Source organism: Diabrotica undecimpunctata, chromosome 1 (genome assembly GCF_040954645.1).
Source record: "Diabrotica undecimpunctata isolate CICGRU chromosome 1, icDiaUnde3, whole genome shotgun sequence".
NCBI classification, from domain to species: Eukaryota; Metazoa; Arthropoda; class Insecta; order Coleoptera; family Chrysomelidae; genus Diabrotica; species Diabrotica undecimpunctata.
The window spans coordinates 113571587-113599445 of NC_092803.1; the positions used below are offsets into that span (position 1 = coordinate 113571587).

A 27859-nucleotide genomic window follows, 5' to 3' on the forward strand; every position below is an offset into this window, starting at 1 on the left:
GGTATTGGGTATGATTTTGTTTTAAAATCTTTTTCTTCTTTAACTTTTATACTATGGATATAATTTTGTGCAATTCTATTTTCTTTATTGACAAGTCCCTTGTGTTGCTGCAATATGGAAATGACTATTGATTTATATTCTTCAGGGCAATTTAAAACTTTTATCATATCTTCTTCTTTACAAATAAAATTATTCTTCATTATGTACTCATTATTCCTTGCTTCCAATTTTACGCACTCCGCCTCGTAGGCATCCATCTGCTTAAAATTTCCATTCCTTAAATATTCACTACAATAATTATTCTTTACATTCTTTTGGGAGATTTCCCTATCATCAAAATACATTTCTTCTTCATAAACATCATTATTTTCTTTTAATAATATCCTATCAACTCTTATTCCTTCTTCTACCTCATCTTTCTGCATAAATTTAATTATTTGCCCTTCCAAAGTTACCATTTTTTCTTCAAAATCTATCTTTACTTTCTTCTTTTCCAATTCATCATTTCCCATTAATATATCAACACATAAATCCTTGACAATAAATCCTTGCATATTAATTTCTTTATTAAGAATATTAATTTTAAAATTGGCTAGTTTATCAATTTCACCCAACTTCTTATTATTTGCACCAATAATTTTAATTTTTGGAATCTTTATTATATCTGATAGTTTTAATGTATTAAAAATAAAATTCTCCGAGACTAATGTACTTTCTGAACCAGTATCTATCATAATTTTAATCATTTTATTTTTGGCCAAAGCATTTATATAAATTAAATTAATAGATTCAATAATTTTCTCTTCATCTAAAGAAATAAATTCAGAAGGTTTTTCATAATAGCAATGGCCTAACTTGTAATTCAGAAAGTTTACTGCACAAAATTTTGATTATTAGAATTGTCAGATTGTATCTGACCACTTGGATCTGATGTCCTATGTCTTTCCCTACTATGACTTCTACTCACATTTTCTTGCCTTGTACTATTTCGTTCCCTGTCTTCGCAGCTTCTATTCCTTCGAACACAATTTACCTGTCTGTTATAGTTAGGTCGCTCTGTATTTCTTCTATTGTTAAAATCTTGTCTATTATTATTAGTACTGTTATTAAAATGTTGTCTATTATAATTAGTATTATTATTAAAATTTTGTCTATTATAACTAGTATTATTATTAAAGTTCTGTCTATTTGGATTACTGTTAGTATTATTAAAATTTTGTAAACTATCACCATACCTAGTATTATGGTTATATGATTGTCTATATTGTTGATTATCATTTTTATTATATTGAAAGTTATTGTTGTTTTTTCTGTTGTTATTATTACTTGTCATATTGCCTCTTTGTATTCTTTGAATAAAATTAATAAAACTATCTATTGTTTGAATATTTTGTACAGTTACGGTTTGCACAACATCAGCATCAAAATGTCTAGATACATTTAAGACTGTTTCATCCTCTCTAAGTGGTGGTTCTAAATATTTTGCAACTGTTATCAATTTCAATGCATAATCTACCATATTTGATTTTAAATTTTGATTATACTTTCCAAAATATAGAATTTCTCTAAACTTGGCTTGCTCTAATTCACCCCAATAATAATTTAAAAATTTATTTTCAAATGTTTGAAAATTATCTAAATCATTCTCAATACTAGCAAACCAAGTTGCTGCATTGTCATTTAATGTCACTCTAATATAATCTTTAATATCATTAATATTATTCACCAATCTTAATTTATGTTTTAAACTATTTATGTATACTCTAGGATGCAAATTTTTTATATTACCAGAGAATTTAATCCCAGTCTCATTTGTTAAATTTAAGTAAGGTCTCCCTATGTCTCTCATTTGTGAAATATCATCTATTCTCTGTTCCACATTTCTTATTTGATTACTATTTATTTGGATATTTTGTTGTATATCGTCTAATTTTTCTTCTGTGTTTCTCCTGTCTTCGTTAATTTTTACTTCTAAGTTACATTTCTGTAACTCTATTTTCTGTTCTATATCTATCTTATTATCTTGAATAATCCTCTTTACTTCTGTCCTCTCATTTTCTATCCTTTTCTTGTAGTCATTCCGTATAATTTTTATTTCATTTGCTACTTTTTTCTCTGCAGCTTCAAGTTTTTTATCCATTTGTTTTTCTATTTGCTTTACAATTTTATTATTATTATCTTCTATTTTCTTTTCTAATTTTCTATAATTCTCTTCCATTTTTTTCGTGTTCTCTTCCATTTTTTTCGTATTCTCTTCCATTTTCTTCGTATTCTCTTCCATTTTCTGTTCCATTTTTTTCATGTCTTCTTTGACTTCTTTTGAATTCTCTTCTATTGTCTTGTTCATCTGCATCATTAATGACATCAAAGCTGCCATATTGACATTTTCCTCTCTTTCTGGATTCATTTCTGCAGTATCTTGTGGAACTTGAACTAAACTCTCCTCTTGTATAGGTTGTGTTTCTACTTCCACATCTTCTTCATTCTTTTTGCTTCTTGTACCTTTCTTTCCTTGAGACATTCTGAGACTTTACTTGTTCAAATATAATTAAAATTAAAATCTATACTTTTTCTTTCTACTGATAATTAATTTAATTATATGAGAGCACTTATCTTCCCAAACTAATTCTTTTAAATAGAGAGCCACCGCGTTGGGTGCCAAATTGTTATGATGTGTTTTTTGTTTGAATGATGAGCAATGAGTATTTTTAATAATATAATATATAGGGTTTTTATCGCGGTTCTCAAAGAATTAGCTTGTAAGTACTTTTTTAAATTATCTTTATTATAACTATTATGAAACACACATATATATCTAACCTAGCCAATGTAAATTTAAAATAAACTATCTTTAAATTGATGTTCTTATAAAACTAATTAAATTCTATAGACAATGTTAAATTTAAACAAACTATCTTCAAAATTGAAATTGTTATAACACTAACTAAATTATATTAACAAAATTTTGTACCTTTCTTTCACTGAATGCCTAAATGAACTGTTTTCCACTATATATATTCTAATCACCACTGAATGTCTTCGTACTTCGGTTATCCTTGTTTTTGTGAAATTTCTTTTTTGAATTATCAGCTTCTACCAATTTAAGATATATTTTTCTTCACCAGCATTTATATACCACCAAGCAAACCAGCAAACAGCATTTATATTTATTCTTCTTTTCAATATACCAATATCCAATTATTATAAGTTGATTTATACTAATCTCCAACCATTACATAATTTAATTTCTTCCAATATACCTTTTTTAATTATATTAAACAATTGGACTATTTGTACTTGATTCACTGACTCCAACTAACTTTCATATTTCTTACTAAACTTTTCTGACTGACTTCTTGAAAATTCTGAACAATTTACTACACTAACTAAATGTGTCTACTAACTTTCATAATGAACTGGCCTGACTTCTGACTAAAAACTTCCATCTTGAATCCAAATCACGGGTATTTATATCTTTTTGGATATTCTAGAACCATCTGGTAAGAGATCATGTTCCAATTTGTTCTATTTCTTCGATATGGATGTTCTCGAAAAAATATCTGTTCCATCCACCGACATAATCATTATTCCAGAATATTCGACCGTAAACAATGGTCACACTCTGCACTCTGGAGAATTCGTTAATGTTCCATTGATAATTTTGTTGACATTTAGGCTTTTCAGATCAGAATAAACATTTAAATCATTAAATATATATATATAAATTAAACATTTTAAACTAACATTATTATTATAACCCCACTTATATTCGTATTATGATTAATTTCTATCTGTCAATTTACTGTATAGTTGGTTGCCTATGCACATGGCTCACTTAAATATATTTACAACATTAAAATACAACTTTTTACACTTATTATATGCTAATTTATTAAAAATGCCCTCATATAAATATATTTTTATTAAATTCTCTAGTATATAACTTATTTAAAATAATCAAATACTTTTTTATATCTAATATTATGTAGTATATAACTTATAAATTATTTTCTATAAACCCCAATTGTCACAATATATATATATATATATATATATATATATATATATATATATATATATATATATATATATATATATATATATTACTTAAAACGTTGTACTCTTTCGACATTGAAGGTGTTGACCGTCAGATTTTGTCCTATTCTGTCTCTTCGTGTCGGTTTATTTATACACATATATTTCGTCTTCTCTTCATTAATCTTCAGCTCTTATTATTTTCTATATTCCAGTTTTTTAAATGTAGCCGCTCTTCCGGTAGGGATCTATGGAGGATTGATACCGATCTAAAATCCCTCATTTCTTGCAATACTGCTTATCCATAGATCGATCCGATAGACCATCGTACTCCAGTACGCCAATCTAAGTAGCAGGTTCATTTAGAATTTTAAACTACTACATTAGCCTTTTTGTTTCCTGGGCTACGGCCTAAACCATCGTCCGCTATACCAGTTTATTTTAGAAAAATAATTTTTAATCCTCTTAAATATTGTGGGTATTGTCTGAAAGAGAATGCTACATTAAATATATTTTTCTTTATCGCAGAAAAGCTTAAAATCCACAGTTTAAAAATTTTTTTATTCAATTTTTCATGTTTAACAAATTAAATTTTCACTGTCTTTTGTTTTGGCTAATACTGTGGTAGTCCAAATACACTGGTTAACAGAACTCTTGATTTAATTTTTCTAGATTTTTATAAAAATTCGTTTAAAAGACGATTTACGTAAAAATCTACAATGCCATTTTTTTATGTATTTTCTAATTTTGGCTTAAGATCGTTTATTTCCAATTATATTTTAGACTGTTTGTTTATGTACATTTGTATAGGCTATTTTATGTACATCCGCATGCATGTATGTTGTTTAATATTACCAAATATTACTTAGGTACTAATTTTTAAATCTTGTATTCATTTCCTTCTCTCTAGCTTTTTCTATACAACAAAATTTTAATTTTAGAAATGTCGTGGAGGAAGTAAGGCACCAAGTTAATCGTTTACGTTCTCATCCTAGTATTGCATTGTTCGCTGGAAATAACGAAAATGAAGCTGCTTTACGTCAAAGTTGGTAAGTTTTTAATAATTTTTTTACCTCTCTGACGCAATAAGTGACAAAGCGTTTATTAATATAAAATAGTTTTTTGCATTATATTGGAAAATTATTAAAAAATTTCAGGCATATTAGTTTTAAATAAGAAGTTTGTTATATTTAAATGTAAATTTTAAGTACTCGTAATTTTTAAGTAATCGTAAAGTGTACGAATATTCTAATATTGGATAAAATCGATGATTGAATATCCGATTGAATATCCGGATAATCAATCAACGATAAAACTGAAAAATGAGGCTCACAATAACCTGCTGGAGCAAAATACATTGATTTATCCACAACAACTGAAAGAAGCGAAAAGGGGAAGCAGTCATTACCCGTTGAAAATGATTTTCTGTAATCGCAGCGAATCTATTGGAAGAGAGCTGCAAAAATTACATGGAGGTGTAAATGAAATAGTCAACAAGCTTACAAAGAAGGAAGATGCAGGACTTGAAAAAGCATTATATGTATAGTCTCATGATTAAAACATGGAAAGAGAAAAAGACGTCGATAAAGTGTTAATCTCAATATTAAAAAAAAATGTGACTAACTATACAAGCACTGCTAGATGTAGCATATAACATACTGGCCAGTCTTATTAAGAGAAGGATTAACAAATGTGAAGAGACCACAGTTGAGAGTACCAGGTAGGCCTCAGACAAGACCGACTTACTACAGACCAGATCGTCACACTAAAGCAATTACTACATAACAATTAACTCAATTTCAATTGAAAATACGTTTAATTTGACGTTTTGATTTCCACTTCGAAAATGGTTTATTACTATTTTTATTATCATAATTATTATTTTTATTTAAATTTTAACCTCCGTATACTTTTTTGTTTATAACTTTTTTAATGTAAATGTTTTAATGTTTTTTCAAATAATGGTTTAATGTTAAATCTTTTTAACAATCTCTTATCAAATCTTAAAACAAAATATGGATTTTTTTGTATTCGTCACTTCTGTCGAAGTTATTGAACTACCAACGAGTTTATTTAACTCAATCGTTGCCAAAGCGATTCATTTGCACGAAAGTTGCTCTGACAACTCACTTGGACTTAATTATTACGCTTAGGATGAGAAATTTCAACGTAGAAAGTAGGGCGAAGCGTTTCCTCATCCATATTCCAACCATATTGAAGTAGTTCGAACGAACCACAATAGAAGCAAGTACACGATAATCTCATGAAACTAACTGACAACAAATAAGAAAATGGTATGGTTAAACGATCTTTCTGACGAACAGTTATCCAAGCAATTGCTGGATATCGGTAATGGCGTATTCCTATTGACGAATCGAATGGTGTTTCAACGAAGGACGAACTCGTTAATAAATTATTCTCGAACATCATCGCTAAACATAAAAATCATAAATGGTTGAGTGAAAGAACAATTTAAGCAGCAAAGATCAAGGATATAGATGACTTAAACTTAATAATTCAAAATAAAATCGTTAGTCCAATGCATTCCTTTAAATTTATTAAAAGTGTAACAAACGAAAACATGTGCTTGGTTTACCACTGCACAATGCACAATTTATAACTAAAGGTTAGCTAGGTCGTCATTATAATTAGAAACCTAAACCGTAGGCAATATAACACTAGCGACGATACTCAATGGAAAATTTATGTATGAGAAAGTTCTAATTCCGAGAATTTCAATGATACCAACCGATATGCCATTCGAATGTAAACGAATTTAGTATCCGATTTGTTTTGTATTCGCCATGACAATAAACAAATGACAAGGTCATTGAATGTATGTAGACTAAATAAAGAAAATAATTATTTTTCCCATGGTCAATTTTACGTAGCATCTTGACAGTATCTGTAAGCAAACCATCTACTTTGTTCATTCTCGAGCCTGGCAACGCAACGAAAAATATAGTATATCACAAGGTCCTTCAATAGAAATAATCGGCACAAGTGCAATCCATTCAGCCAACGGCTACTTTGTTGCCACGTAAATTAGCTCCTTTTTTAACTTTTATTAAAATTATTTAATTTAAAGTTAGTATAAAAAGATAATAAAACTCGGCTAATAATTTAAGACAACATTTTATTAATTCTAAGGCCGCCGGATCAGCTAGTAATATTATAAAATTAACACAATATAGTTTAGATATAGACGCAGTAGTTTTTGCAGATAGTCTGGACGGTTTGCAAAGAATAATGTCGCGTATATCAGATATAAGTAGAAAAACACGGACTTGATCTTAATACGAAGAAAACAAAGTACATGGTAGTCAGTAAGCGCGAAATATTAAATACATAGCTTTTGGTTAACCAACATCCAATTGACAGAGTGGATAGCTACACATACCTTGGTACCAACATTAACAGCCAATGGGATCACTCCAGTGAAATAAAACAACGCATAGGAAAAGCGAGATCGGCGTTCAAAATGATGAAGTCTCTTTTCAGAAGTCACGATTTACCACTTGCTACCAAAATCTCTCTCATTAGATGCTATGTATTTTCTACATTATTATACGGAGTAGAGGCCTGGACACTTTCCGAAGCTTCTTTAAGAAAACTCGAGGCATTCGAGATGTGGTGTTACAGACGTATTTTAAGAATTTCATGGGTAGATCGTGTGACTAATGTTGAGGTCCTACGTAGAATAGGCAAGGAATGCGAGATTATTAACACCATCAAAGAGCGCAAACTAGAATATCTTGGCCATTTTATGAGGAATGAACAGAGATACGGCTTGTTGCAACTCATTCTTCAGGGCAAGGTATTTGGAAAGAGAGGACCAGGGAGAAGAAGAATATCTTGGCTTCAAAACCTGAGAAAGTGGTTTAATACATCGACAACCGGACTATTCACAATAGCAGCAAGCAAAGTTAGGATAGCCATGTTGATCGCCAACATCCGGAACGGATAGGCATCGTAAGAAGAAGAAGAACACAATATATTTTTTATTTAATAATTGATAATAGTTTCATTATGACATTTAATTGCGAATTTTATACAATTGATATGAATAACTAATAATACCGGAAATTTGTAAAAACATAAAAATTCTCAAAATAGTTGATACTATAATAATTATTTATCTACCAAGGGTATTAAATAGATGTTTATGCCCAGAGGGCGACGATGTTACAAACCCGAGGGTCTCTGGCCCAAGGGTTTGTTAGTCGCCCGAGGGTATATACATACCCTCGGGCGACGATTATGTCATATTAGTTCGTTATTGCATCTACAAATAAATATGTTCTAAAAAATCCGAAAATTCGATTTCATTTTGACAATATATTTACTAGTAGACATTCTATCGTCCGTGTTATGTTGTTACGCTACGGAAATGCTGTCAAACGTGACAAACTAAAACCGTGAAAATGCAAGATATTTTTGACGTCCATCATAATGTAATCTAAATATCACCGGATCCTTTCAGAATTGCCAGTTTTATGTGAATTGTAAATAATGTTTGAAAATGTTGTTAAATAAAGATATTCCTAATAAGTTATCTTTTTGTTTGTATCTTTACGCCCGTGCGGTCCATAAAGTACACTTTATGCCTGCGAGGGCCTAAAGTAGACTATTACGTAGTTGGCAACTAACCAATAAAAACACAATAATAAACTAGTATGACATAAAAATTATAAATGGTATGAAACTAGAAAAAATTGACAAAAAAAATATAGTTTATACTTAAGGCTTGTAATAAATTTAAATATTAGTCATAAACAATTGATCGAAGACATTTATTACGCCATGTGCAGCAGTTTTATAGTCAAGTTGATTGAACCATTTTGTTCGAACGAATGTACTAATGTTGAACACAAAATAGAAGGAAGTTCATCATACACTAATGAAACCAACTGACGACAAGACGTCAAACTGTATTACTAAACGATTTTTCTGCCCAAGAATTCTCCAAGCAATTGCTGGCTACCAGCAATGGCCGTATTTCTGTCGACGAATGGAATGGTTTGATTTCGTTTCCTCCGAATTTTTGTCATTTAGTCTTAACGTAGGACGAGCTCATTAATAAAGTATTTGACAAAAAATTGTTGTGTGCCGAAAAAAAAAATATAATATCGATACATATTGTAGTAGAAATTTATATGTTTTAGAAATGCGGGGTAATCTTTAAAGCAATTTATACCGGAAGTTTGTAAAAAAATCTAAATTCTCAAAATAATTGATAGTATAAAAATTATAAATATTATGAAATTATAAAAAAAAAGAAACGACACTTCTACATCTTTAACTAGTCTGACAATAAGTCCGAGACATTAACTGGAAAATAAAATCAAGAATCTATAAGGCCAGTATAAGACCAATAATGAGGTACCTAAGCATCAGAAAGAAGACTCGACACTGCCAAAACACAGAGAATGCTGGATCATGCTGAAATGAAAATACAGAGAAGAATTTCAGGAAATACACTGAGAGACTGAATAAGAACGAGATCAGAAGAAAATGTAATGTACAGCGTATAAACGAGTGGACACTAAATAGAAAAAAAAAATGGAACAGTTACATATGTAGAATAGTGGACACAAGAGTCTTTAAAATACCAAGAGACAAATCACCAAGTGGTACAAGTATCGACCGACCTCGCAAGAGATGGAGTGACAATCAGAGTCAACAACTCACCAATGAATAAGCAAAACTGCTTATATACAGAAAGAAAAAGATAATAAGTCAGCTCTGTGTAGTCGTGATTTGATAAATTTGAATGATGATGAGAAACAACTTTAGTAACAATAATTCTATAGGGTTCTTAAACTATTTTCTTGTGGCATGTCTAAGTTAAATACAATGTTTATATGGATTGAACCATAAATGATTACAATGACAATTACATTTTACTTAAAAAATTTGACCTTTCGATTCCCACTCCCGAAATAGTTCTCGAAGTGATTCAACCTCAAATTTTGTGACATAACATAACCTCGTCAACAACCTTGGCGGTATATACTAGACTGACTGTTGAAAATACAGGCGAGTCCCCCCAGTGCGACAGAGAAAACTGAAGCAAAGATGTGCCTGCACTTCTGTCTAAAGGGCCTGGTTTATCTACCACGTAACCTTCTCATTGGTCATTTAAATCAGGTGGTCGATAAACCTTGCAAATTAGAAAGAGATGCAGGGACTGGTTTGCGTTTGCGGGGAACAAGCTTTTATTGGAACAGTCAGTCTATTTGTATTATCATACGTCTATGGTATACACCATTTTCTAATAAAATTAATTAATAATCTTCTTTGAGAACGATTTCCGGAGTGAAAATCGAAACGTCAATTTTTTTACGTAAAATGTAATTTTCATTACAATCAATTGTGGCTTAATCTCATATCATATAAACATAGTATTTAAATAATTCTATAGTAGGAATATAATTTAGGAAGTTTTCAACAATTTTTTATTCTTATAGGTATGGTACCGCTAGCGATTTCCAGCGATATTATAACGATTATGTCAAGCTCTACTATACAACTATTCAAACTGAGGTAGAACGTATTACGGAAAAAAGAAGAATTTACTTAATGTCTAGTCCATCAAATGGAGTTGAATCTATTAGTGAAGGATACGTAGCACAGAATCCGGGTGATTATGCTTATGGAGATGGTATGTATTTATTTGTTTTATTCACGTTCATTTAGCTTATTGACTTTTGTTAACGGTTGTTAAATATAAAGTAAATTGTTCGAATTTTTTTGTAGAGGCTTGTTTGTAAATAATTTTGCGCCCTTATTCTCACAGTAAATCTAAATCTTTGTACTAACGGTGAGAGGAAATGAAAAGGTTAGTAGTTATATGAAAATATAACTAAAATAATATAATATATAACTAAAATAACTTACTAAATATAAGTTAAATATAAAAATCCTGCAAGAAGTTGATGAATAGTTCGACGATTACGACGATATTATGAGTCAAGAAAAGTGGTCGCAACAGAGTTATAGTAGTTATGGTCTATATATGCCACCATTTTTGCAGACAGTCTGTAAGGCCTGGAGATTCTTGTCTCCAAGAAGAACTGAGTAGTAGATTTGAGCTTGATTTTAAAGACGGGTACACATATGCGAGCAGAACTGTTCGCGAACCGTTTGTGAACGCTATATTCGTTAATTTGTACGACGGGATGAACCGCTTGCGAGCTGTTCGTTCGTTGCTCGTCAGGAGCCACGGCCTGTCGGTTTTTGGGACGAACACAAAGAATGTTCGCAGTTAAATTTGGACGGTGTTCGAGACTATAAATTGTTTCTGCTAAGTGTGTAATCATTCGGTTAAACAAAATTGCTGAACGAGCGCGGCTTATTCAAAAGTAACCAGGGAAATTAATAACAGATAATGTAAACAAAATACCGAAATATTTAGAATAACAAAGTAAATTAATTCTCGGTTTGTTATTAGATATTGGATAGTCTGAACATAAACATATTTTCAAGGAACTGTTCGCGAACAGCTCACGAACAGTTCGCGAACAGTTCGCCTCGCATATGTGTACCCACCTTAACATCAAACAAACAAAATACACGGTTTTAAGAAAAAATAGGATAATACCAGAAACATTATTAGTTAATCAACAACCTACATAATACTTCATTAACTTTTGCTATTATTAGAACGCGCAAATTAGAACGAACAGTTGGGAACACTTGACGGCAATTAAGATAAGAATCAGGAGGCTCGATTAGTTTTCGTTAAAAAAAATCTTTAACAGTCACGATACAAAATTATAAATAAAAGTTCGTTTACTAAAATGGTACGTATTATTCGTTGTTCTATATCGAGTGAAATCATGGAAATTAACTGAAGTATCATTAAAGAGATTCGAAGCATTTGAAATGTGGTGCTATATACTCATGTTAAGGTTTTCCTATATAGACATAGAATGTCTCATATAATATAATAACTTAACATATTTCAAGGTAAGGTTTCTGGAAAAAGAGGTCCAGGAAGAAGAAGAATATCCTGGCTTGATACACTACAAAAATGGTTTACCTTGACCACTTCCGGACTTTTTTTAAGTCAAACTAGCCATGTTAGTGTCCAACATCCGTAACGGACAGTATGATCTCTTCTCCTTATGATCCTTCATCATAAGAAAAAAAAAAAGGAAAATAAAAGCATGTGATTTCATCTCATGTGATTTCATTTAATATACGCACAATAGCAGGAGTATTTGGAAGTGGGTTTATTTGTTTTCAATTTGGAAGCAGTTTAACGACAAACATCCTTGTAAGTCTACTAGAATATTTAGTATGGACGAAAACGGTCCAAAAACCTGGAAAGGTTTTAGCTACTAAGGGTCAACATCAGCTGGGCTGTCACTAGTTGGGAAAAAGGCAGAAACATTACGAACGTCAATACTTTGAGTACTCCAGGTACATACATACCGCCTATGTTTATATATCCTAGGCAGATAATGTCACCTCATTAAGAGAAAGGTGGACCAGATGGAGACATCTACAAATGCTCAGAGGAAGAGCCCGTCTTATTGATCATGGACAATCACGGGAGTCACATCTCCCTTGATATTTATGATTATTGTAGGTCCAATCATATACATGTTGTCCCGATAACATCTCGCACCACATCACATAAACTACAGCCTTTGGACATGTCGTTTTATGCCCCCCTGAGGAAAGAATTCAACATATAGTGTAACAGGTTCTTGAGGGAAAACCAATTTCAGAAGATTTCTATGTACGACATAGTTCCTAAATTTCATGAAACTTAGTTGTAGGTCGCAACGATGGATAAAGGAGTTTCGGGGTTTAGTGCTTCAGGGATCTTACCGTACAACTATAAAAAATTTACTGATATAGACTTTGTAACTGAACAAGACAGTTAAACTCCACTCATAGTTGTCAATAAAACTGTTACCGAACCAGCACTTGATGTACCTCTTTATGAACACAACGATCACGTCACTGACGACCTGCAAGCGCTAAACAAGACTTGTGTTAAAACTTGTCAGATTTTAAAACGTAATCCAAAAGATATGGTACAGAAATTTGGAACCAAAACAAAAACCAGCTTAGATTTTGGTGGGATGAAAAAACGTTACCTGGTTGTTAGAAAATGAATGTTGTACCAAATTTTTGTCCAAAATGCCCTGAGAGTCTATTTTATTTCAAAGACATTTTGGAATCTGTATCACCTCTTCCAAAACCATTTAATAATATTCTCTCTTAAGGTGCCTTCTCCATTACTGAAGGTTGGCTATAACTACAGCAAATTGCTCTCTATCTTGAGCTGTTCTTAGTATCGAATGTGTGTCCATGCCTGTTCAGTCTCTTACATTATTCAACCAGGAGCATTTTCTTCTTCCTGGACCTCTTCTTCCTTCCACTCTCCCTTCCATTATAAGTCGTAGGAAGTTGTATTTTTCTCCTCTGTAAATATGTCTTAGATAACTCTTTTTTTTCTGTTTTTTACAATATTTAGGAGTTCTCTCTCAGTACCCATTCTTCTTAGCACCTCGTTGTTGGTCACGTGCTCTGTTCAAGAGATCTTTAGCATCCTTCGAAAAATCCACATCTCAAAAGCTTCTATACGTCTCATACTTGTAATTCCGAGAGTCCATGTTTCCACTCCTATAGCAATATGGAATAAATAAACGTTTTTACAAATTGGTATCGGATATCAAACGATAACGTAGAGTTTATCAGGAATTTTTTCATTCGTTGAAATGCGGACCTAGCATCCATAAATCCAAAAAACAATACTCAGTATTATCAGACAGGTTTCTAAATCATGACATTCCTCTCGACCGTGGATACGTTTCCATCTATTTTGCTTAGCACACCCAATAAACTTACCCAAAAACTATATTTTTCTATATAGTAAACAAAGAATCGGAAACACTATTTTATCATTTTTTTAAAATGAAACACCCTGTATATTAGTATTGTATTTTCTAGAAAATATTACAACCTTTCTTTTAGTACTAGGTTTTATATACACCTAGCATTTTTCCTTTTTTGATATTTAAGCAGAACTATATATTTTATGTTTTTGCAGAGTTTTGATTCATAAGTTTTGTGTTCCTACTGAAATATAACAAACAAAAATTATACAAATTATCAAAAATTAAAAAAAGTATGCTATTAAAAATTATTTGAATTTAATAACTCATTATGTTACAATATATTTACCTAATCGATAAGCTATATTCGTAAATGCATTATTAACTATGTTAATAAAAGTTAAAAAAGCTGTCCAATATGTTTAACATATACTCTTATACGGTTGATAAAGAAGTACTGAACGCCCTATAGCATTTCAGACCAATTGTATAATAATATTTCTTGAAAGAAATCTTTAAAATCATTTGCATATGTACCATCATTTTTAAAATTTTTTACACATATTTAATTACCAGAAGTAGATATTAAACCACAGTTAATTTCTAGTTCATTTCTACAACTACGTTTCTGACCCATGGGATTCCAATATATACCCTGTATCAAGGTTTACTTCAGAATATGGTTATCAGTCATTACCAAGCTACAGATCTTTGTTAGAAGCGACCAATAACGAATCAGACCTGAATATTAACAGTGCTTTTATGGATCACAGACAACACCATCCTCAAGGAAACGAACAGATGAAAGCTCTCATCGAATTTAATTTGAAATTGCCCGATCAAAGTCACCAAAATTATTCCAAAGCTTTTATTTATTATCTACAGGTAAATATTTTCGATTATTTTGTACTATATAATTCTGATCTCTTTCATATAAGTAACAAAGATATAATTATTAGATATTTTTATAACGACTTTTTTTCACATAGTATATATGAAAAAAGGTCAGATAACAATATTGACTATATGATAATTGAAACACGTGATGAATCAAATGGTTTTGCTTTACTGAAATATATGGCTCGAGCATGAGAAATATGACATGAGCCGCTTATCACCATAAGAAAAAGTCTAAAGGCGCCAGATCAAAAGATCGTGCTGACTATTCCATGAATCCTCGCCCTCCTATTCACCGATTTGGAAATATTAGCTTGATGCAGTGGTCTTAATTACCAAACCAAGTGGTACTGCCGAACATTGATTTGGTAATTAAGTGGTGCTCCATCTTGCTGAAAGTATATCATATTCGCTGGAACTTGTGGGTTTGCTGGATCAGGATATAGGTTGGTCAAAGTTGGTATCACATTATTTTGGAGAAGTGCTAAATAATTATCTCCATTAAAATTGCCATCAATGACCATGTCAGTGGCCATCAAACCTATGATATTAGGTCCCTTTAATTAAATTAAATAATTATCGCCATTAAAATTACCATCTTCAACAATTGTTGCCCATACATTAACCTTTTCAGTATGTTATGTATGTTATTGTCTCATAAAGTGAGGATTTTTCCTTAGACCAATAGCGGCGATTCTGACGATTAGCACGCCCGTAAAGTTTAAAGGTACCTTCATCAGAAAACAAAACATGTTATAATTGGATCACATTGTTATCTAAACTTACAATTTGTTTGCAAAAATACGTTCACCTATCAAAGTCGTCTTTCATGCGTTCTGAGTTAGTATCATTCTATAGCGATGTCTTTTCCCTAGCCTAGGAATTAATTGTGTTCATGTTTACTGATTTTATAACTATAAATTTTACTCTTTTCTAGAAGTTGTTTTATTTTTAGGGAGAGTTTATCAATGCTACTCATTTGACGGATATTCGTTCAATTTACTTCTTCAGTAATAATTCTAGTAATTTTGTCATTTTCCCCATCGAGACGATCTTGTAGGCGTCTGGAGTTCTTATTAAGTATTTTATATAACTGTTCTTTGTATTTTTCTTTATTTGTTATAAGTCGATCAGCTTGTATTGTTCTTTTCTTTCTACATAATTTACTTTTCCTTTCTAGTTTACTGTAGATTATCATTAGTTTTGTTGATTTTGACGATAATGTAGACGCATCTATTTGAGATGCTTTTAAACCCTATTACTTGGTTAACTAGTCTGTTTTTAATTAAAATTCCTACTCCTCCGATGTTATATTCGTTTTCCTTACAGAATAGCATGTACCGATTTGTAATATGACATTGTTCTTTTTTGCGTCTGGTTTTCGATAGATCTACTACGTCTAATTTTCCTGTCTCCAGTTCGTATTGGTTTTTCTAATCTATTTTTATTGCCTATTAACTTTGCGTTGTAAGTTGCTATGTAAAGTTGGCTTTCCAAGTATTCTTAGCACCCCTACTCGAGTACTTGTCTGGTTGCTGCCTCGGCCAGAGTTGCTCGAGCCGCTGAAGACTAGGGGTAGAGGATTTGGCCGTAAAACACCACGTTGACCAGATGTCTTGATGAGGTAAACATCAGATGCTCCTGATATGGAGAACCGACGTACGCCATTTGCAGCCACCCACTCTGAGTTAGACGCTGCTATGTTTTCAGTTCGAGCGGGCAATGTTTGTCATTTCACGATACTTTCCTTGGGTTTATATAGCATTTTTTAAGGTATACTTTTATAAGTCATACACACTATACCCTCCAGTATCGTCGCTAGGGCCGTCCACTATCCGCCACCTGTAACCCCTCTGCGATTTCGCGTTTCTCGAATTTTGCCTTGCATAATAAGTTGCAATAATGAATATTTTTATCCTCTCATCACATGTTCTAAGTACTCAAGTTTTCTCCTTTTCATAGTCAATATTATTTCCGCTTCATTTTCTATTCTTCCAGTTACTTATACGTTTGGCATTCTTTGAGTCCATGATATTCGTAGGATTCTTCTGTAACACCAAAATTCAAAGGCGTCCAACTTATTCAGATGCACTTGTTTTAATGTCCATGCTTCCAAGACATAAAGAAAAGTAGAGAACACGTAACACCGAAGCATCCTTAGGCGTAGTCCTAACCTTATATCTTTTCAAGTTTCATTGATAGATATAACTTCTATTGAATCTGAGAGCGCTTCTTTAAATAGCGCTTCACTGTAGATATTGAAGAGTAGTGGAGACAGCACGCAAGTCTAGAGGACTCCTCTCTGTAGACGATAGGATAGTAGAACTAGTAATACCCAATTCGAATTTAGGAGTGGCTTGGGTACAATGGTACAATACAAGTCCTGTTCAATACTAAATTCTGAGACAAAGATAAAAGAAGAAATATTTTTAATATACTATATGTTACTATCGATAAGTATATTATCTTGATATCAGTATATGGTGATGAAACGAGAACCAATTAATAGCAATCGTACATAAAGAAAAATGATAGTCTGTTATAAATTAAATAATGAGTCATAGATAAGGTAAATATAAGATACTGAATGTTTTAGATAGCCCAAGCAGTCGGAATAAAAATTGAAACGGAGCATTACCGTCGTTACCGAAGCATTTTGAATGATCAAGGTCTAGGTAGAACTATGGGTGCTCTCTATTGGCAGCTAAATGACGTATGGTTAGCTCCAACTTGGGCTGGCATTGGTAAGTATTATTTCGTTATTTTATTTTTAAATTGGTTATTCTACTTCGTCGAGATGTTAATATTCGTACGTTGGAAATATTAGTTTCTGAACTTTCTAGTGTATATTCTGGGAACACCCTAAGAGACAGATGTATGAGGTGGATATCTAAGAGGTAGATCAATTAACAGATCTGTAAATATACAAATACGTAAACATGTTTATATTCCATATTCCTAATGTATTAAAGAACATTTAGCTTCCTTAGTAAGAAGCAGTAGTACTGCATTAATTGTTTTTCAGAGAAGTGGTAAAAAACGCCCACTTCTGTGATCGATTATTAGAAGAAAAATTGTTAACCATTCAAAAAGCAAGGTGTATACTCTTAAGAAAATACATTTTAACTCAAATTAAACGGTCCTCAGTTTCCATCAAAACAAATGTGCTAGAAATCCCCAAGAAAGACCCCAAGTTCAGGAAATAATTATACTAAATATTTCTATTTTGCGAATATATGAAACTAGATGGTCAAGTGTTGGACAAAGCAGACCATAATGTAATACTCGCAATCATAGGAATAAAAAAAAAAAAAAAAATTAACGACTTCGTTATATTGGCAAATCGTATAATACTTTAGAGGATACATGCCAAATCAATAAATTTAATGACTTCACTTATCTAAACATATATGCACCGATCCTCGACAAGAGTAACTAGAAAGTAAATTAGTTTAGGAGAAAGAAACGCTAGAAGCTTAGATCGTCTTATTTTTCAATTCTGTCAAGAAATGGCTTAAAAATAACGAAATGTTAGTTTTGGTTACAACCAAGAAAGAAAATTAGTTACATGTAAGCTACTTTAAAACAAGAAAGGAAACGTAATTAGAAAGGAAGTTAATTTTTGTCAATATTGCCATCATTTATTAATTCATGTACTATTTCCGGTTAAAATCAAGTTAATGGTTGTAGTAATTCGTAAACCGATGGTTTAATTTAATCTAAATATTGAAAAGTAAAAGGGTGTGGACTTAAAAATAGAAATTCAGTGAAAACTGGTCATATAGTCACTACAAACTGTTGCAAGGAAATCAGATATAAAAATTATGTATGATAGATATAATATAGTTTTACAGATTAAATAATTATAAAGGATAGAATTTAGGATTTACCAAATTGACAATGTTTAACGTAACAATAATGCTGCTTAATATTTTCAGATTTCACCGGTAGGTGGAAGATGCTACAGTACTTTGTAGGAGAATTTTTCGCCCCAATCATTATAACTGGCCATATCAATTCGGCTCGAACTCTTGAAATATATGTAGTTTCAGATGTTATAGTACCTCTTCCGGGTCTAGTAGCTTCAATTAGAGTATTTAAATGGGATTCTTTAACACCAGTTTCTACTGAAGAAGTCGCTGTTGATATGGTAAGTATGGTTTAAAAATAGCAATAGATATTTACGTCCATATAAAAAATATACAATGGGAACGTAATAAATTTCTATAGTGAAATTTCAACAGCTGTCTTGTTTTGGTAAGTTTAAACTTTAGACAATTGTGTATTATTTTTTTAGTTGTATCTTTATTTAACTTACCTTTGGTATAAGTTGCCATTGATTTTAATGTACATAAATTGGCTTACCTTTACTAGTTTATTTCTCTTGCCATTAATAGTTGCCCCTACTCATATTTCTCATATTTAGAGTTAATTAATAGTAATATTTTTGAGAGATTTTCCATCTCTGCTATCTGTTACTTCTATATAATATGTCTCATAAATCTCAAATTAAAGTTCTTAACCGATATGTGTAATATTCCATCTATCGCAATATGTTTAGAATTACAACAGCTAGAGACGACCGGTTTGTTGTTTCTAGTGCTTTTGCTTTGAGAAACCTAACGGCCACGACAGATTTTCTTCGAAATCATATGCAACAGGTAATAAATCTAAACGTAAGTGAATGGACAGTTAGGAGGCGACTTCATGCTGCTGGTTTTTCTTCTCGTATTAGGGTAACTGGACCGCTGCTTTCCCGTGAACACTTGATTGCCAAATTGAATTTTGCACGAGATTCAGTCTTATAGGCTCAGACAAACGTGTAAGAGCCTTGCGACGTCCAGGCGAGAGATATACTCGAGCATGTGTTGCCGAGGACCTTTCATTTGGTGGAGGGTCAGTTATGACATAGGAAGGCATTTCGTTTGACGCTCGCACGGAGTTAGTCTTTATCGAAAATGGGGCATTGACTGCGTTTAGGTACCTGACACAGATTCTAGAAGACCATATTTTGCCGTTTATGGTTAATATTACAGATGACGCAACATTTATGTATGATAATGCACTGCCTCACACTGTTCGAATAGTTACTGAGTATTTTGACGAGGTTAAAATCACAAGATTTGTCTGCTCTACGGGCAGTCCATATATCAATCCCATAGGACATGTTTGGGATAAGATGAAGCGACGATATGCCGGCCAAAGAAATTAAAAAGAGCTTCACTACATATTGGTGCAGGAATGGAACAATCTTCTGCAGAATGTGATCCAAAGCATGCCTTGTCGTTTGCTAATTGCTATCACTGCCAGAGGAGGGAATAGTCAGTACTGAAGTTCTTAAAATTTCTTTTATTTAAACAAAAAGTGTTGTGTACTGTGTACGTACTGTACAATGAAATATATATATATTACTTGAAAACTACTTTATTTTAATATGTAAGTACAATCTAATAACACTCTAAAAAAATGAATCTTACCAACCTTAACCTTCAGCGATGCGGTTGACTTCTTCTTTTCTTTCCTCTTACAATCTGTAATACAAACTTCATTTTTACAAAGGGTTTACATATTTTTGAAGATCTACGTAAGGTAGGCGTAACTTTGGTATCAGAAATCACATCAGTTGTTTTAGATGAATAACCTGGAGCCTCATGGTTAGATGATTCTGCACTATCATTTGTTACAGGCAATGTATTTGTATTCTAAAATGGATTTATTTCATTTTCAATTATTTTGTCAGGTAAATTTGCATGAATATTTGTCTCTAACAAAAAAACAGTGTGGACAAAAATGGTTCAGTTGGTGTACTTTCTCCTACTACCCTTAATTGATTAATGTGCCTTCTCCAAATACCCATATTATCTAATTTAACTAAATAATGTAAAAGACCCAATATTTTTATAACTCTACCAAATTTCCATTTTTCATTAAAATAATCTCTTGCAGAAACTCTGGTACCTAATTCAATATCTCTGGTGCATTCATTATTGTAATTATTCTTTACAATAAATGGTTTTCTCATCTCTCTCCCAAACATTAAAAATGAAGGACTTTTTCCTGTTAAAGAATGTAGACCTTCCTATATTGTAGCAGTAATTTGCAAAGTTAATGTTCTCTATTCTTTCCGTCTAAACTCATAGCTCTTAAAGCTTTTTTTTAAATCTGTACGTAACGTTCTCCCTGGCCATTTGTAGCTGGATGAAAAGGAGCTGTATATTTATAAATAATTCCATTATGTTTAATAAAATTCCTAAACTCATAAGAAGTTAATTGTGTTCCATTATCAGTAACAAATTTAGGAATTACATAGGTACAGAAAATTTTCCTGCAAATTTTAATAGTAGTTGCAGTAGTGATATTTTTAGTGTTAATTAGTGTAAAACTAATATAAAATAATAGCCTCCATTAAAGGGTCCAGCAAGTCTTTCAAAACAATAATTTGGTTTTTCCCATTCATGAATATCTTCAGGAGTTGGATTATTTTTGAATTTATTGCAATTATAACAGTTCTTACAAGGTGACTCTATATCTTTATCTATATTAGGGCACCAACAGTAACTGCTAGCTTAGCCTTTCATCTTAACGATGCCAAAGTGTGCTGTGTGTAATTCCTTTAATATTTTAGTTCTAAGTGTACTTCCAATTAAAACTTTTTGAGCCCTCATAATGATACCTGACTGTAAGGTAAACTTTTATTTGGTGCGAAAATTTGTACTATATAGTACATATATAGAAATAGAGGTTATGATCAGTAAGTAATGTAAATTTTCTATTACACAAGTAATTAAAAATTTTTTTACACCAAAAATGATACTGTACGCTTCCTTATCAATTTGTGAGTATTGTTGTTGTGTAGAACTCAAAGTTTTTGAGGCAAACTGTATAGGTCTCTCTGTTCCATCTGGGAAAACATGAGAAAGTACTGCTCTCACTCCATAAGGTGAAGCATCAGTAGCCAAAATTAATTTTAAATTTGGATTATAATGGCACAAAACTTTATCTGAAGAAATTAATCTTTTAGCTGCATCAAATACATTTAAACATTGCTTAGACCGTATGAATTGTACATTATTTTTAAGCAAATTATTTAATGGTTTTGGAATTGTACTTGTATTTTCAATATAGCGTCTATAATAATTTACTAATCCAATAAAAGAACGTATTACAGTTTTATTTTCAAAAATAGGTGTATTAATTATTGCATTTATTTTATCTTTGAATGCAGAAATTCCATATTTCAAACCCGCAATACTCACTTTCATCTTTTAAAACTCACTCTTTTCAATATTTATTCGCATATTATGCTAACTTCTTGAAAATGTGATGTTTTTAAATATGTAATTTTGTATTTGGTACTGTGACTTTGATGTCATCTTGAAAAATTGACATTTCTTCTATACCCTGTAATATTTGTTCCATTAACCATTGGAATTTGGCTGGGGCCCCAACTATACCAAACATTAATCGGTTTGAACAATATAATCATTTATGTGTATTTAAAGAAAGCAAGTGTCTCATTTCGGAAAATTTTTCTCCTCCGGCCATTTGAGATAACAAATCCTCAGGAGTAGGTAAAGGGTGCTCATCAATTTCAATATGTGGATTTAATGTTACCTTAAAATCACCACAAATTCTTATATCTCCATTATGTTTTATTACTGGGACAATAGGTGTAGCCTAATCTGAGAACTCCACTTTTTCCATAATTCCTTGTGCTACCAAAGAATCAATTTCTGCCTCCACCTTAGACCTTAATGCAAAAGGTTAGAGGGATGACACATGTCAAAAAAGACCAAAATCAGGGCCGCCTTGTACGATCATAGAATAACATTTAGGTATCTTTCCTATATAATTTTTCTTCAATATCGAACTACAGAAATAAATGTAGTTTCATTTTGAGCGACCTCGAAATGCATGACCAATGACCATTCCCGAATCAATTATTGTCCGTTTTAGGGGTAATGCTGCTCGTCTATATAGCTTGGCAGCTATATGACGGTAACAAAAAGGGCAACGCACTATTGCCACAACAACCCTACATAAAAAAGAGGATGTCAAAATAAGAGTCAATTGAGAAAATTTAGTTATATCTCAGTAAAATCAAATTGGTCAAACTATACAGATATGTTTTACTTAAGCAAAATCTTAATTTAATTTAATTGTATTAAATATTTTTATTTTTGTTATTTTTAGCAAGCAGGTGAATCTAAACTTGTAAAATCAATTCCAACAGATAGCTACTTGAGCGAGAAAGGATGTGGCGATTCTCCTAAAGACAACTGCTTTTTCTCATTAGTTGTTAAAAATGGAAATGGAAATTATCCAGTTGGACCAAATAATTATGTATTCCCATCTCCTCTTAAAAATTCACATCCAGAAAGGCCGAATGTTAAAGTACGTATTCACGATAGCCTATATATAATAAAAATATTTAAATAAGTATTGAAATTTTAACAAAAGTAACTAAAACTAAATGGGTAGAACCAAAACTGCAGTGTCATCATAAGAGCAAGATACTGGTTTGTAACTATTTATACTCTCTACACAGTACAGGATTTTGCGTAGTTGGTACAAGAAAATACCTCAGTTCCTTAACCCTTTGATATCACATTTCTTTTATCTCCTTTCTGACTCATAACACATCACTTACTTCCTTCATTCTTCTTGCTCGAACTCTGCTAGTTATGTTACGTATCACGGTGGTCAATAAATATCGGCCCTATCTAGTAAAACAACATTTTTCTGCAAAAATGATTATTTATCAAAATAATCTCCTTTAGCGGTGAAACAGTCATTCCAATGCTTTTCTAATTTTTGATGCCTCTTTTGTATAACGATTTATCTTTGTCTTCAAAATAGACTTCAGCGATTATTTCCTCATCGGAGCGATATCTCTGGCCACGGAGAATTTGTTTAGATCGAAAAAAGGTGGTAATCGCTTGGGGCCTGATCTGGAATACACGGTGGGCGCAGAAGAAATTTAAAACCCAATAGGTACGTGCATTTTACCATCGTTTTTATGGACTTGTAATACGGTGCATTGTCTTGGGGAAACAACAATTTTGTCTTGAGTAAATGAGGACTTTTCTTGACGATTTCGGTCTTAAATGATCGAATATATAAATTTTACAAATAAAAGGCAGATATCGAGCACATTTCTTTTATTAAATATTGCCCAAGTACTTTTGCTCTTGGAGCATTTTCAGGAGCAATTCGTCAAAAACTGTTTGGCTATCCAGCACATCACCCAATGTCATAAACATTTAAATACATCTACACAAAAAACTAACAGTGGACAAAGGACCAAAAGTTTAAAAATTGTTTGTATGCTACATTATGGACAATGGCAGGAGACCAGATCATTTTGTCTTGTGCAATCGAAGTTTTTAAGACGCAATTATTACTGAGAAAGCGTTATACTCAAGGCAATTTGAAAATAAATACTTAAATTTTGTTTATTCTTGTTGGAAAGGTCATTAAAGTGTTTTTCTTCGAAGATTTTTTAAAACGCAAATTAAAATCTTATACACGATGAAATTGAAATACGTGAATTAAAACTACACACAGAACGGAATTTTAAAAACTTACAATATAAATAAATAAAAATCTAAGCACGTAAAAAAGAGTAAAATGTAAAATCATATAATTTAAATGATATTGTAAGTATACTTGCAATACACTTACATTTAATGTGGACCTGATGATGGACTGTATTTTTAAATCTCGAAATCGGCCGTTAAACGAAAACCAATTGTCAATATGTATGTATTTTTTGTTTTTTTTTACCCTTTGGAAATGGACTCACATTTGTAATCATTTCATCACTATTGGTGCATGTTTATAAATCGAATTTATACGTTTCTACACTTTTTTGTTTTGAATTTTACACGTACTTTCATAGCTATTTAAATTCACTATCACAAATGTTTTACAACAATCTGCATGGAGTTATGAATATATGTGGAGTTATAAATCTCTATGAGAAAAAATATTTTATACTTTTTAGTTTAAAAACACATTCAAAAAAATATTTAAATATTTATTTTTTGCTTTTTAGTCTTTGCATTTATATTTCTAAAATAAACTGCCCTGTGTACTTTATACAAATGCGATTTTCGCTCTTCGATAAGTTTATGCAATTTGCGTAGGTTAGGTATAGGTGAATCTTGGTATTTAAGATGGTTGAACTACTAAGAGCTGCAAAGGCATCTTAGTATCTATCGAGTGATTATCTCAATAGTATTTTGTTGTAATTCAGTCCTGAGCGGTGTTATTTAAAATTTTAAGTGTAGCTCATCGGTAAGTTGTTTTAAAATTGCTCCAAATTTGATGAAGAAATTTGAAAAGTCAAGAATTCAGAAAAAAATTCCTGGGAAGCTCCAGGAATGTATAAAATAAACAATTACTCAATATGCTCATAGTTACGTAGAAGTTCATTTAGTTAATACGTGACTTTTCCACTGAACTAGTGAATAAGAGTTGCCAGTAACTGCAGTAAAGCATTGGATACTAGTCTCAGTAACAGTTAAATATACTCAGTGATATTAGAAGTGTTACACCCAGAAGGAATAATTTCTTGAACTTAATTTTTTGGCAACAGAATGACTATATTTAAAACATGCTATGATAACAATACCAATGTTTTATATTTTCTACTTTTTGTAAAAATAAAGTTTTATCTTTAATTTTTTTTTTGAAGAGACCGATGTATGAAAACCGGTTCATATAGAAATTTTTAATTATTCCTCAGTCTAATTGTATCCAGTGTAAGAAAATGCCTCGAGTTCGAAGACACCAAAATTATTGCGTAGAGAGATATGGGTTTGTCGTATCGCGAAATTGGCCGTTGTGTTAATTGTACGACAATGACGGTTATGTGTGTCTGTCGTGTGTGGACAAACTAAGGTAGAGGAAACCAAGAAGACCAACTGCTCAACCGAGGCGTACCACAGAGCGTCAAGATAAGCGCTTTAGATCACTGACTTTGCGAGACCGTTTTGCTACTACGCGTCAAATTGCTGACCAATGGTTTGGAATAGTAGGTAGACCTGTTATTATGCGTACACTATACCGTCGCATTCGAGCCTTTGGACGGATTTCATTCCGCCCAAGAGTAGTGCTTCCTTTGACCTCGGACTACTGTACTGTCATCAACGTTTGAATTGATGCAGAGAACCGCAGCATTGGGTGACAGAATGGCGTAATGTAGCATTCACCGATGAATCAAGATTCTGTTTAGGAATTCATGATGGTCGTAAGATGGTAAGACGCCGCCGTGGAGAGCGACGAGATATCGGATTTACTGTTGAGAGATATGTACACAGGACAGTTGGAGTAATGGTTTGGAGCTCTATTGCCTATGGTAGCCAATCACCACTTGTGTTTATTCAATATGACAGCTGCGCATTATGTTGATGACATCTTACAAACCACTTTACTGCCTTATCTCGACGGGCGTCCAGACGTCCTTTTTTAGCAAAACAACACGCCTCTCCATATTGCTCGTCAAACTATAGACTTTCTCCAAGAAGCTGGCGTTAATGCCAGCTTAAAATACTATCGAACATTTATGGGATATGATGGGAAGGAGACTCTCCACTTTGCACCATTCTCCAAAAACTATAGCACAGTTATTACATGAAGTTCAAGTTGCTTGGAAGGAGGTGCTACAAGCAGACATAGATCATCTCATTTTGTCAATGCCTAGACGTATGCAGGAGTGTATTCAGCTACGGGGTCGCCAAACACATTATTAATTTTTTTTAATTACTTGTTAATAAAAATTTTTGATAACGTTATCGTTTCATTCTTGATGTCAATCTACCATGTTGCCAAAAAATTAAGTTCAAGAAATTATTCCTTCTGGGTGTAATACTTCTAATGTCACTGAGTATATAATACTTAGTTCTTACACAGAATTTAAATTTTAAGTTTTTATAATTATTTTTAGATTGAATCAGTAAAAGTATACAAGGCTGATGAGAACATGTTTGAAGTTACCGTTTCATCAGACAAACCTGCATTATTCGTTTGGTTAGACACTGAAATAAGGGGAAGGTTTTCAGAAAATGGATTTGTCCAAGTAGATTCATCTAAAAGCATCTATTTTTACGGCGAGGAAGAGACTAGCCTTTCAGATTTTCAACAATCACTAACTATCAGCAATCTTCTTGATGAACAATATTTTTAAGTAATTTTTTATAAATAAACATAACTTTATTATTCTACTATTCTTTTATTCATAAAAAGCATACCTAACGAGATTTATAAGTTTTTTTTTTAAGTAGTTTGGTGTTTAAGAAGCGGGCCCTATCATACAACTATCTACAGCCCTACAACCACAAGCGAGCCAAACAACACCTTTAATCGCCGAAGTTGCTGCATTGGATGTAGTTAACGTTGTTAGTTAACGTTACACCGCCGGTGTAACGTTAAATTTCGACTCTAGAGTAAAATTTTTGCTCTGATTCGGAGTGAGTAGGGGAGAGTCGAATAAAAAGGGGACGCAGGGTAATATGGGTACATTCAAAATTTCAGTAATAGCACAGAATACTAATCACAGTTGTGATTAGTATTCTGTGGTAATAGAGTGGGGAATTGACCGCCGAACGACGTGTGGGTGTTCTTAGTTGCCTACTAACCTGCAGTAAGTAGTCGAGGTGTGAGCTTATGTTTGTTTTGTGTACAGTCGATCCAAGATTTTTTGTGATTTGTTTACGATTTCAACCTGCACTGTTGGTTGGTGTTAGCAAGGTACATTGAAATAATCAATTTCGGTAAGTAGACCTTTGTTTCCGCTGTCTTTAAGCAACATTTTCACATACCTACTCATTTAAAAACCTTAGCATTTTAGCTTCGATACGCCATATTTTTTGAATTAAGTCATAAACGGGTCAAATGGGGACGGTAAGGGTAGCTAAAAACGGGGACGTCCCCATTTTAACCTATGGAATATTTTAATGCCGATTAAGTAATTTTACTAGGTACCTAGGTAGAACTGCTTCTGACAAATTATTTAAATATAAAGGTATTATTGAAAAAAGTCTGATTCTATACAAAAATTACTAGGGTAT

At 32.2% G+C, this 27859-nt stretch overlaps 1 protein-coding gene across 1 annotated transcript in view; it reads left to right on the top strand.

Moving 5' to 3' along the window:
• The window catches only part of LOC140452747 (beta-mannosidase-like), a 49839-nt gene extending 22828 nt beyond the window's left edge, over positions 1 to 27011 (top strand). The window contains exons 8-14 of the mRNA XM_072547075.1: positions 4977 to 5084; positions 10506 to 10699; positions 14497 to 14774; positions 17383 to 17530; positions 18725 to 18936; positions 22980 to 23180; positions 26737 to 27011. Coding sequence (XP_072403176.1) covers positions 4977 to 5084; positions 10506 to 10699; positions 14497 to 14774; positions 17383 to 17530; positions 18725 to 18936; positions 22980 to 23180; positions 26737 to 26976 — 1381 coding nt within the window. The 3' untranslated portion in view covers positions 26977 to 27011. The remainder of the gene's footprint in view (positions 1 to 4976; positions 5085 to 10505; positions 10700 to 14496; positions 14775 to 17382; positions 17531 to 18724; positions 18937 to 22979; positions 23181 to 26736) is intronic.
• Positions 27012 to 27859: the final 848 nt, after the last annotated feature.